This window comes from Mus caroli, unplaced genomic scaffold, assembly GCF_978045245.1.
Source record: "Mus caroli unplaced genomic scaffold, Mus_caroli_1 scaffold_15, whole genome shotgun sequence".
NCBI classification, from domain to species: domain Eukaryota; kingdom Metazoa; phylum Chordata; class Mammalia; order Rodentia; family Muridae; genus Mus; species Mus caroli.
In genome coordinates this window covers 52,863,008-52,876,051 of record NW_028227270.1, presented here as the reverse complement: position 1 = coordinate 52,876,051, position 13,044 = coordinate 52,863,008, and the positions used below count along the sequence as shown (strand labels likewise).

Below are 13,044 nucleotides of genomic sequence, written 5' to 3'. Positions count from 1 at the left end.
GGCCCCCAAGAGGAGCCAAGAGTGGCCATTCTGTTCTGTCCATTTCTGTATTTACGACAGCCCTAGCTGACTTTCATGGCAGAAGCAATAGAGTCAGGCTGTATTTAGGAATCAGATGAACAGGAGCAGCAAGATGGCCAGTGGGCAACAATGCTTGGTGTGTAAGCCTGTAGATATGAGTCTGGTTTATAGAAGCCATGGAAGATGGAAAGAACCAGCCCAAAGGTTCTCTGAGCTTCACATGTACACATGACACCTGCAAACATTCACTCACACACATCACTCTTGACACACACACACACACACAAAAGATAAAATAAAACCTAGGAACATCTAGAGGTAAAAGAGGCTCGTGTAACACTAATGAAAATGAATTTTTTTAGTATGTCCAATGATTTAATTGCTTGTGATCAGCAACAAATAGTTTTCTGAGAAAACTGCTTAGGTCAGAAAATACAGATGACAAGAAGGAACACATGCTGTGACAGGATCTCTACACTCTGCACCCCAAGACTTCTCAGCTGCCCCACAAGCTCTTTTTCTGATTTTCCACATCAAATCTTATTTTATTTGTAAACTGTAAGTTAATTTTTCTAATGGTACATCTCTACCTATGAATGTGATATCTTAAGCATCATTAAGCCAGCAGTAAAGTCAACAAAAATTACTATACCCAGGGGAACCACACCATAAGCACAGAGCAGTGGATGGCAATGTTCTCAGCATGGGTGTGAGTTATTGCAAGCCCCCTCACAGGAGGATGTTTGGCAGCCTGTTCTCCCAGGTTGAGTTGATCTGGGGATGAGTTCATCTGTCCAGTTTCCTCTGCTGCCTTCATATTCTCTCCCAACCCCCAGCCTAAATCTCCTGTGGAGAAGATGGTGCTTAGCGGGCTCTGAAAGCACAGGGTGATGCTAGCAGTGCTAACCCCACAGTTTAAATTATGTGCAATTAGAGATCTGTCTGCTTTCTCTTGCTGCTCAGCAATATTTTTTTTTTTTTTTTCGAGACAGGGTTTCTCTGTGTAGCCCTGGCTGTCCTGGCACTCACTTTGTAGACCAGGCTGGCCTCGAACTCAGAAATCCGCCTGCCTCTGCCTCCCGAGTGCTGGGATTAAAGGCGTGCGCCACCACGCCCAGCTGCTGCTCAGCAATATTAAAGAAAGAACAAACACCAGAAAACTTTGTTGCCCAAGCCACTTCCATATTCTGACGACAGTCGCAACGCTGCTAAGTATCCTCAGATATCCATTTTCTTCATTCAAGATGAGCAGACACAGCTGTGTGTGTGCTTGTAGGGAAAGCTCTGCCTTTTTGTTTGTTTCTTTCTTTCTTTCTTTTTTTTTTTTAAGATTTATTTATTTATTATATGTAAGTACACTGTAGCTGTCTTCAGACACTCCAGAAGAGGGCGCCAGATCTCGTTACGGATGGTTGTGAGCCACCATGTGGTTGCTGGGATTTGAACTCTGGACCTTCGGAAGAGCAATCGGGTGCTCTTACCCACTGAGCCATCTCACCAGCCCTCTTTCTTTCTTTCTTTCTTTCTTTCTTTCTTTCTTTCTTTCTTTCTTTCTTTCTCTCTTTCTTTAATTGGATATTTTCTTTATTTACATTTCAAATGTTATTCCTTTTCCAGGTTACCCCACCCCCTAAAAAACTGTCTATCCCATCCCCTCTACCCCTGCTTCTATAATGGTGTTCCACATCCATCCACCCACTCCCACCTCCCAATCCTCCATTCCCCTGGGCACTGGGGCATCTATGGAGCCTTCACAAGACCAAGGGCCTCTCCTCCCATTGATGCCCAACAAAGGCTCTCTTCTGCTACATACACAGTTGGACTCATGGGTCCCTCCATGTGTACTCCTTGGTGGTTTAGTCCCTGGGAGCTCTGGGGGGTGGGTCTGGTTGGTTGATATTGTTGCTCTTCCCTTGGGTTGCAAACCCCTTCAGCTTCTTCAGTCCTTTCTCTAACTCCTCCATTGGGGACCCTGTGCTCAGTGTGTGGAAAGCTCTTAAGTTTAAAGTCTCATGAATTACCTCATTGTATTTGAAATTCCAAGCCCTTGAAAGTTTCCTAAGTCCACAGACAACATGGAAACACTGGCCTGTGGACTTCTGTGTTGGAGACCATACCATAAGAAAGTAGGCCTTTCACAGTTTCCCACCCTAACAAGCCAAATGGCCTTGCACTAAGGAGCAGGTCACCTCCTCCTCTCTATCCCTTCCTGGCACCTAAGACCCTAAAAAGCTGAATTATAGTCCCCTCTTCCTTATCTCTTCCTGACTCCCAAGACTTCCAAGGACATGAGTTATGTACTGAGCCCAACTTGACACCCTGGACTGTTAAGGAGGAATCTACATTCCTGAGATAAGACTCAAGTTGCCTCCTGCCTGCAGTCAGAATTCGGCCTCATGTCCCCAGATGCCTGCTTCTTTGTTCTTTGTTAATTCCCCTTCAACCCTTCCCTATTTCACATAGGTGCTACCTTCTGGCCAAGATAAATAGGCTGAAGTTAGTGAATGTTACATTGCTTTGCATTGATATTGTATGTAGCAGAGGATGGCCTAGGCAAGCATTCTAGCAATGAAGCTCCGTCTCTGACCGTGGACACGCTTCATGTGCAGTGTGCAGTGCCGCAGTATGGTAGCCTCCAAGCCCACGTGACCCTGCCCAGCCCCAGCCTGCCCTCTGACCTCATTTTTCAGGCTCCTGGCCAGGAAGTGTTCAGCCACGTGTGCAGGAAGCACGTTCTCCAGCAGCACTCGGTTTAGGTTCTCCATGGTTTCGATCTCCTCCCGCTCTTTTTTGAACTTGTTCTTCCACAAGAAGTCTAACCTACAGTAATATTCACTCTGTTACAAGAGGACACAGAGGTGAAGAGACAATAGGCAACTTGTCCTGCTAGAGTGGAGGTCATCAAGAGAAAACACAACAAGAGAGCAAAGCAGCACAAAGAACGAGCGGTCGCCCTCCCGGCAGAGCCCCATGTCCCGCCCAGATAATCTGTCAATCATCGTGTGATACAGAGAAGAAGCCGAGGAATGAGCAAAACCCAACAGCAGAGAACTGGGGGCATTGGTGGCTTACAAGTTATGATGATTATAAGCTGCCTCCAGATCTCCAACAGTCAGCTTACAGTCTGGTGGCTTACAAATGAAAATGGTTGTAAGCTTCCTTTCTAGATCACCACTAGTCAGCTTGAATTATTTTTTGACTTGGATTATTTCTTGAAATTTTTTGAAGTAGTATAATAGTATGAAAATGATGAACAAATAAGAAATTCAGCATGCTTCCTAGACAATGATTTGTTATCATATAAGAAATACTTTAAACTCGTGTTAGTTTGTCCTTAGAATTTGGAAAGCAGCCCCTGCTACCACAATTACATGTTTGTTCATTATAAAGTATGGATGTTTTTCATTTACCATTGCACTGTGTACTAAGAATGCCAGTACATTGTAGATAAGAGTATATGTTGACATTATTGAGTTAGGAAAGGGGCTGTTGTTAAAATATACAGTTTCATGGTTTATGGTGTATCATAATACAATATAAAATATATGAGCCAGGTATTATTAATACTGTTGAGATGGAGACATCTATTAGCTGAAAAAGGCAGTCTTCGGCCTGGCCATAATTTTGTGTCCCTACTCAAAGCTTTACATTTAAAGTCAAACTTCTCACACACTATATTAATAGAAATCATGCATTGTACTGACAGGAAAAGCCCTTTATCTGGGAAAAATGCATCATCTTTTTGGATTTGGGGGCAAAGGGGCAGTGTAGTTGGTTTAAATACTAGACTAGAAGAAGCAGACCATGGTGGGGTATCAAGAAGACACAGGTGAACACCCAAAGTCAGGCACAATTGGCAGGAACGTAAATGAGATCATGCCCTGAGAGCCAGCCCAGGCAGAAAACCTCCTGCATGAAAGTTCAAGGTTCCCATGAGCTGCTCAGTCAGCAAGAGGCTGCTTAGGTGTTCTTCGGGCATCACAGGCAAACATTTGTTAGTGTCTTATAATTTGGAAACAGCAGCATGGAAGTGATAGTTTTTGTACTGGCTGGTTTTGTGTGTCAACTTGACACAAGCTAGAGTTATTACAGAGAAAGGAGCCTCCCTTGAGGAAATGCCTCCATGAGATCCAGCTGTAAGGCATTTTCTCAATTAGTGATCAAGTGAGGGAGGGCCCATTGTAGGTGGTGCTGTCCCTGGGCTGGTAGTCCTGGGTTCTATAAGTAAGCAAGCTGAGCAAACCAGGAGAAGCAAGCCAGTAAGTAACATCCCTCTATGGCCTTTGCATCAGCTCCCACCTCCAAGTCCCTGCCCTGTGTGAGTTCTTGTCCTGACTTCCTTTGGTGATGAACAGCAATGTGGAAGTGTAAACTGAATAAACCCTTTTCTCCCCAACTTGCTTCTTGGTCATGATGTTTTGTGCAGGAATAGAAACCCTGACTAAGACAGTTTGTTTGATTATCTTTCTCTGTATCTATGGATTGTGCATCTGTCTATCATCTATTTTCTACCTTCACCTACATACCTTCCTGCTATGGTTTGGGTATGATTTACATGAATCCCTGAAAGGTTTAAGTGTTGGAAATTTGGTCTTCAGTGTGGCAATGATGACACAGAGCTTTTAAGATGTGAGGGGCAGTTTGTTGGGAGATCCTTTAGTTACTGGAGGTATCTCCTTGGAAGGGACTGTGAAACTTGGAAGACTATCAAGCTTCTTGTTTTGTGATATAATCCTTCTAACCCACAGATCTGCAGTATGATGTGATGTATCCAAGATGGCCTTCACTACAGCTGAGATGGTGGCAGGGCCTTGCTCTTGAATGTCTAAAGCTTTGAATATGTGATAAACTTCTTTTCCTTATAAATATAGCTTGTCTATCATCCATCAATCTATCACTCTATCTATCTATCTATCTATCTATCTATCTATCTATCTATCTATCATACATCATCCATTATCTATATAATCATCCATCCATCATCTATCATATCTCTAGCTCTTTTTGCATGTTAGTTATATAATCTAACCATACCATCAACTAATCATCTATATCTATTTATGTATCTACCAACTCTCTAGCATCTATATCATCCATCCATCACTCCATTGTATCACTTTTTAAAGCAATGAAGACCACTTTAGATCTCTCCTCTGTATAAGCAGTGTTCATAAGAGAAACTCATGTTGAAATGTTTAAAAGGAAAAAAAAAGGAGGTCCATCTTAAACCAGTTGTAATGAATTGAATAGTGAGTGTCCCAAAGACAGTTCCAAACCCTGGCTCCTGATATCCATGGCCATGGTCTTACTTGGACATAGAGTATATGTTGATATATTTGATGGAGATCTGGAGATGAACTCGTCTTGGAGTTAGGTTGGACTCTAAATCCAATGATTGTTATCTATGTAAGATAACATGAGGATGAAGAGGGAGATTTGATGAGGAGACATGGGGATGGCCATGTGATACATCCAGCAGAGAGTGACTATATGGCCTAGGTGACTGTAAGGATGGAAATACTGAAGAGAAGAACTAAAGCACTCTGTCAGCCTGAGGAGAACAGTGGTTGTTCTACCCAGCCTCCCAGAGCCACAGCTTTGCTCTGTAAAATTCTGTTCCTCAGACCATCATCATCTCTCAGATTGTGTCAGGTAGGATGTGTGTCAAGTGTGTCTGTGACCCTCAGTGCAGTGTCACACTCATCATTGTCTCAAGGAAGCTTTATGCTTTGCCTAGTTCCAAAATTCACTCCAAGGAACCTCAGAACTTCCTGTTGGTCTGCATAGACAAATTCAGGGGTTGCGAGGCTGCTGAGCCTGACTTGAGATGACATCTTTGGTTTCCAGATACCCCAATAGAATGACACCAATCTCACTGTGGGATTGTGGAGACAGTCCAGCTTGATGATAGGGGTGTACCTCATGTGGAACATAGACTGGACATTCAGTTTGCTGCGGTTTAAACTAGAGGCATGCAGGCTTCATCCATATTCTAAATAAGCCCTTTAGTGGGCCAAATTAGACCCATAAACAAGATTCTTAATACAGTAAGTGCTACTGTACACCTGTACAAGATTTTGGATAAGTTTTCTTTAATTTTATTAGCTGTATTTATTTTATGTGTATGTGTGTGTCTGTGCCTACATATATGTATGTGCACTGTGTGTGTGCCTAGTGTCTATGGAAGCTAGAAGAGGGAAAAGGATCTCCTGGAAGCAGAGGTGTGGATGACTGTGAACCATAATATGCACTGGAAACTGAACCAGGATCTCTTGTGAGACCAACAAATATTCTTAACTCCTGAGCACACTTTCTAGCCTGGTCTATACTTTTCTTAAGCATATACAACTAGAAGGATCTTTAGGCTGCCAATTTGCTCAGAAAGCAGGTGGTCATGGGGACAGGAGACCACACAATAATAGTAGCTTGCAATGATGCCTACCCATCTATGTAATAAACCAGCTAGAAAGTAGTCACTCCAGGGCCGTGGGTGCCACATCCCTGGGACAACTCCTATAGAGGTGGCTGTTTGTAACTTGTTTGTGATTTGGGAAAGGAGTGGAGGAATGGTCTTTCTTATCCCAGAAGAGTCTTCTGTGATGAATTAACATTCCTGTGATGATTCTGGATTGAAGATCAGCCTCCCGGCCCACCACAGTGTTTCCCATGTGCCTCATACAGATGTGTGATTCACAGCCGAAGGCTGCGTGACTACAAAGTCTCATTCTACTCCTTTGGGAAGTGACATCTTGTCCAGGTGTCTAGATGTGGAGGTTATGTATCACTAGGTTATTGAACAAAAAGGAATGACTTCCTATGAAGACTCCTTAACACAATTATGCTAGTGGTCAGTTACTTATTTGCTTTAAATCTATTATTGAGTAATGAGTCAACTGTCAGTCATTGGCCTTGACCACAATTACATAGTGGAATTGAATATTGGCCATAGCTATTACTATTAAAAATAGGGGCTGGGTGGGATCCAGTTTGACTTTAGCATCTTAAAATACTCTGTGATGGGTGTGTGTGTGATCTGAGTGGTGATTATTACAAGAAAGACTTTGGACATAGCATCAATGACATGGCACATAGAGTCAGACAACTCATGGGTGGTTGCTATTCCCTGAAGAATGACTACTGGGGGCATCACTGCACAAGGAAGCTCAGTTCTTTTCTGTGTAACTTGTTGAGTACCCTGGGAAGCATAGGGGGTATGCAAGAGAGCAGTAGCAAGCTTGCCAGTAGTGAGAAAAAAGCAACCAGTGATCAAGTCACAGGAGAAGCAGAAAGTGAATGAGACAAAAAGTGGACAGGGTGTTATGATGGCAAGCCAGAGAATATAGAATGGAGGAATACAGACACCGTGGGGCTGAGACCAGATGAGAAGCTCACACAGGATTTTGGGTGTATGTGGCTAACTTAGCCTGAGGACTGCCACACCGCTAGCTCACGGGAAGCCTGAAACTCATACTGTGTCAGTGTCATAGTAGGGGAGCAGTTTAGATGTGGCATGCTAGCCAACAAAAGACTTCCCAACTGTGCAGTTGTTAATAGCTACCTAGCAGGAAGACTGGAAGCCAGATTGAAAGTCGTAAGTCTATAGGCGTTTGCCACGAGTTCATGTGTTTATTTAATAATGTGCCCATGCTGAAACATTGGTGCCTTTTAGCCCAAATCATCCACTTAGCTTCACACTGCCAAGATCATATGCTTTAAACCTGATGCTGGGGACAGAGCTGCCTGGCTTCCGATAAGTCTTATCATCACTAATGGCTGACTTTGTGCACAGGCAGAAGCATGGTAATCCTTAAATTCCACTATTCATAGCCTCCCCTGGGAGACCAGGAGCAGGCAGAGGCCCTAAGAATGAGCAGGAGTCTCATTTGCATTACAAAATACAATTTTTAGCAGAGAACCATATTTTGAGAAATGGTTACAAATGAAGCAAAATTACCAACTTTGAGAAGAAGTGTGCCATTTACCCTGACAGTCCTGTGCCATGGTAGTTCCCCATAATTCCAGCTGTTTGCCAACTACAATATAATTGTAGTTTAAGATTTAATAGGAAGCTAATTGATTCATATCTGTATCCAAACTTTGTTCAGAAGTTGTTCTGAAGTTTGTCCCGGTGGCAAAACAACCTTTTCCTTCATGGCTGGCACTCACGCTGGCCGCCTCCTTTTCTCTTAAGTGATTAGATGATTCTGATTCGTAATTTTTATTTTTTACACAAACATGGCTACAACGCACTGCAGGAGATGAGAGAAAGAACTTCTTACCTGTCTACCCAGAACGAGCAGCGTGATGAAGAATATAGAGAGGGACACAGAGCCCATGGTCTTCAGGTCTTTCCAAATGCCTGGTCTATTGAAAACACAAACCAACAGGCATATAGACAGATGGACAAACACACCACAACAGCACACAACATGCATATAAGACTTAGAATCCCAGTAGTGACAAACTTCCGAATCCCCACTGCATTTCCAGATTTCATCCCAGCCAAGTACACATTTCAAATACATCCCAAACCCCAATTTTCATAAAACCACAAATAATTAAGTCCATATATTGAGGACACAGTAAATAAAAATATGTGCAAATTAGCACAGACTTTTACTTTGCACTGAGTTCTAACAGATATTACAGGAGAGACTTGCAGAATACTAATTTATCCTATTAAGGCTCGTGGGATCAAGATGGATAATTGGATATATGGTTTCTTTGGTGTTTTCATTATTGCTTTCAGAAAGAGACAGTAATTTTTAAGTTATTGACTATATGAAGTGTAAAACTGAAATAAGAAAGTTAGTTTCTACAAGAGTCTTCCACTTGTGGCAGGTGCAGATTCATATAACACTCTAGCTGATGCACATTCTTAATACATTATACAATCCTGTATCCCAGAGGCCGGAATCCCATTCACTGCTAATCTGCCCTCAGATTCAGGTGAACACTGTCATCCTGTTGCTGAGCTGGGCTGGACCTTCCCTTCTTACTACAGCAGGCATGGCAGCGACTCAGCACATCTGCATTAGTGCAAGAGGCCTCTACTGCCATCCTTGGCAGTGTTCTACATTTTCTGACAAGCAACCATCCCACATTAGAGCATAAAGAAGTTCTGAAAAATACTGAATAATTTCCTCAGACACTGTCACATGACCAACATGGTGGTAGGCAGTCACTTTCTTCATTGTTTATCCTGCTTTGTGAGTTTCCATTTTCCCCTCTGAAGGTTCAAGGGCAAGCAAAATACTAAGAGTTGATGTAGCTCAGTGGGCTCTGAAGTAAGGGTGCCTGGACTTGTACTGTGAGCTGAAGGAGTTGGGTGAAGTCCTTTCCAATGTCACTGCCCTCATCTGTGAAGGGGATGCACGTGTCAAACTTCTGGGCCGTTCTGGATACATCAGATTTTACACACCTGGCACATAGGCCGGCCCACAGCACTCTCATGGCAAATGGTGATTTCAGTATTAAGTGCAGGGTGATGTCAGATATTTATACACCCAGCACATACACTGACCCTCTGCACGCTCTCCCCAAATGGCCCTAGTGATTTCAGAATTAAGTGTATGGTGACAGTGGAACAAAATGGCTAGAAAATTGGAAAAAAATGGAGATCAGTAAATTTCACAGAAAGGAAAGTGTGAAAGGTAAGGAAGGGTAGATCCCAGTGGGCTCAGCTCTGGAGCCTCAGAACCCTGCAGAAGGGCAGGTGTGATTTTGTGTTCTTCCTCCTGGATCACACCTGTAGGTGTGCATTTGTGCTCTTTCCCCTGGATCACACCTGTAGGTGTGCATTTGTGCTCTTCCCTCTGGATCACACCTACTGACCCTGTTAAGAAGCTGAGCTCAGCTACCATGAGGAGGTCTCTATTTCTCCAAGAATTACTAGAAGGGTGTAAGGCTGCTTTCCTATTTCACCAGCACTGATTTTTATGACATGGAGTTCAGGCAAATGTGTCTAATGGCACAGTTTAAACGGGTGTGGAAACCTATTAACAACGGTGACATTAGAGAACTTTAAACTCATTTCCTTTCTCCATGTTAACCATAAAGACACTGTGATGGGTGATTAGAGAGAGCAGCAGAGCACAGCTACCATTCCTGGAAGGTGCAGGTTGAACTTCTGCATGCTCCTGTTACCTAGTTGTTTTTAAAGCCAGGGGACAGAGACAGAAATGGCAATCCCTCTTTGTGAGCATCAATCAAACTAAGAATAAAAAGCTAAGCATACAGATCAGAATTTTGTGTAGTTTTTCAGTGACCCAAAACAAAGTCAATCCCCTTTTGATGACTAGGTAAGAGACCAGCAGCCTCAAATACATGGAGACAAGGAGTCAGAGGCAGGGTCCTCTTATGGATTCAGAACCTGGTTGGGTTTCCATTGAACACATAGAAAGCACACTTAGTCAAGCCAGCCGGGATGCCATTCTGGGAATGCTTCCCACTAATGCTTCATGAATGAGGTCACAGAGGAAGGGGTTGGCACCGTGGTCCCACCTGACTTTCATATCTTCCAAATGACTAACAGCAGCAGTGAACTGGGAGTGGGATATCTGGAAAACAGCCAAATGAAGGCTCTCCTTGTTGATCTTTGGAGAATGACAAACTACAGACCCCAATAAACCTTACAAAAAGCAGTACCCGGAGACCCTGGAGAACACTGTCCACCAGTAAGTGGAAGCCCTTTTATGCTGTAAAATTCCCCATCTATCCAGGAATTACTGAATTTTCTCAAAATGTTCTCACCCAAACATCTTTTATTGAGTAAGCAAAAAGGACTGCCAGCAGCTACTGTTGGCTCTCCTCACGAGACTGCTGAAATCTGAAATCACATAGAGATCTATTCTTGGGTTACTCCGTTCTTCAAGAGTGTGTGGATGGGGTGGGCAGGAAGGGCGTAGAGAAAATAAAGTCCCGGATATACTCCCAACAGAACGGTCCTCTGTGTGGCTCACTCCGCTGGTTTCCTGCTACAGCTGCAGCTCGGGCGCCGTCACGGAGTGGCTCCAAACCACAGAAATGCATTCTTGCTGAGTTTCAGAGGCTTTGACCATGAAGCCAAGCTGACCGAGCTGTACTCCTCTGAAACCGAGGCTCTTCCTCGTCTCTTTCCAGCTTCCGGCAGTTTGCTGGCCACCATCCATGCTCTCTGACTTGAAGATGTATGTTGTCACTCTGGGGTCTGACTTCATCATCACTGGGTGACCTCAAGCACTTGTGTGTCTGTCTTTTCACATGTGATCTTAGAGGAGTCAGTCATCCTGGGCTAGAGGCCACCTTCCTCTTGTTTGATCTCATTTTAATTTAATTTTATCTTTGGCTGTCCTATTTTCTCATAAGCTCACATTATGAGGTCCTTGAAATTAAATTTTCAGTGTATCTTTGTGGGGGCGGTATCATAATTTGAATCATTGAATGGGTTTGAACTAATTTTATGTAAAATGATAGTTCAAACTCTTTCAACTTGTTTGTTTCTCTCTGCTCCACCTCTCTCTCTGTCTCTCTCTGTCTCTTTGTCTCTGTCTCCCTGCCTCTGTCCCCTCTCTCTCACACACACGTCATGAAGATAATGCCTTTTTGATCTCTTCTAGTTTGGTGGTAGGGTGTCAGGTAGCAACATTACTGAATTGTGAAGCCAGAAGATGCAGCCAGTGTAACTGGAAACATTTCTAACAGTGATTTCTAATAGAAATTTCTAATTTCTAATGGTGATGTGCGCTTTCTTTCTACCCATAAGTAGACTCTGGGGACTTGGGCCCACACATTCCTGAAGTCATACACTAATATGCAGCTATATAACCGTCTGCCTGAAGCTGCTAATTAGCACTCATTCTGACCCTCAGCACTCAGGAATCCAAATGAACAAAAAGCCCTGATAAGTGGGGTGAGAGGGATGGAGGAGTCCCTTAGTGAACCAGTCTCTACTTGAAGGGACATGGTTCTGATGAGGTAGACAGGACATTCTCGTTACTCTGTGGAGAAAATGTCATCTGTGTATATGGGCACACACATTATCTCACAGATGTAGGAGATGCTGCCCTTGCTGAAGACTGAAGCTGCACTTAGATGTTGTACTGAAAACAGAGGTTGGGCATACAGGGAAGATTAAGGGTTAACATGACAGAGGTTGGAAGCTGATAGGAGGGATATGGCTGTGGGTGTGTGAAAACAGCTGACTATCCACTCCCACCTGAAATCTGTGATGGCTATGTAAGACATCCCATCTTTATATTATTTCCTAGCGTCTAATGCGGCTAATTGTAACAGACTAAATTGTAAAGCTGGTTCTAGCCAGAATCTCCTGCCTATGAGCCCCCCCCCCCCCGCACCCCCCTGTATAGACAAGGATCTGAGGCAACCGGGAAAGATTGTGGCTGCTATGTGTTGGTGTTACCCCTCTGACATGGTACAGCAACAAGTTAGTCATGTATGTATGAGAACAGAGGGAGCTGGGACATCTGGTAGCACTAAGTTTGGAGGGCAATGGCACTGGCCACGTGACTGGCAGATAATCAGCAGTCAAGGAATCCGTTTAGAAAGTACAAATGAGAGGTGGATAGACAAGGGTTTTAGCCACCCTTATCTGGGTGGGTATCAAATGCACAGACCAAGGAGTTCACTGGCTTTTCCTTTCTTGGAAAACTCGACACTGGGAAGTTCTTCTCACTTCTCCTTGATTCCTCAAGTCTTCCCAATTTCTCATTTTTCTGTAATTCTATTTAATAAAGGTTGCTTCCACTACAGAAGAGTCTTTGTCTTTGATTTTCTTTCATCTGAGGTGCAACTTCAGAGCCATTATCTCAGGTTGGCCTTTGTGACCTTTGAGTGTTAGGGAGATCAGGAGCCTGGCTCAGGCACAGCAGGCAGAGAAAGGTCTCATTAAGAAACTACTCAACATCATTACTTCTAAAAGCTTCATATCTGGGGGTGGGTGGGTAGAGAGATGGCTCAGCAGTCAAGAGCAGGTACTGCTCTTGCAGAGGACCTTAGGTTCAGTTCATGGCACCCACACAGTGG

The 13,044-nt window shown here is 43.6% G+C and overlaps 1 protein-coding gene across 1 annotated transcript in view; it reads right to left on the bottom strand.

Moving 5' to 3' along the window:
• Adcy2 (adenylate cyclase 2) overlaps positions 1–13,044 on the bottom strand; it is a 401,885-nt gene that overhangs the window by 29,820 nt on the left and 359,021 nt on the right. Inside the window, exons 19-20 of the mRNA XM_021179908.3 lie at positions 8,301–8,385; positions 2,700–2,858 (exon numbers count right to left, since the gene is read on the bottom strand). Of these exons, the coding sequence (XP_021035567.1) occupies positions 2,700–2,858; positions 8,301–8,385 (244 nt within the window). The remainder of the gene's footprint in view (positions 1–2,699; positions 2,859–8,300; positions 8,386–13,044) is intronic.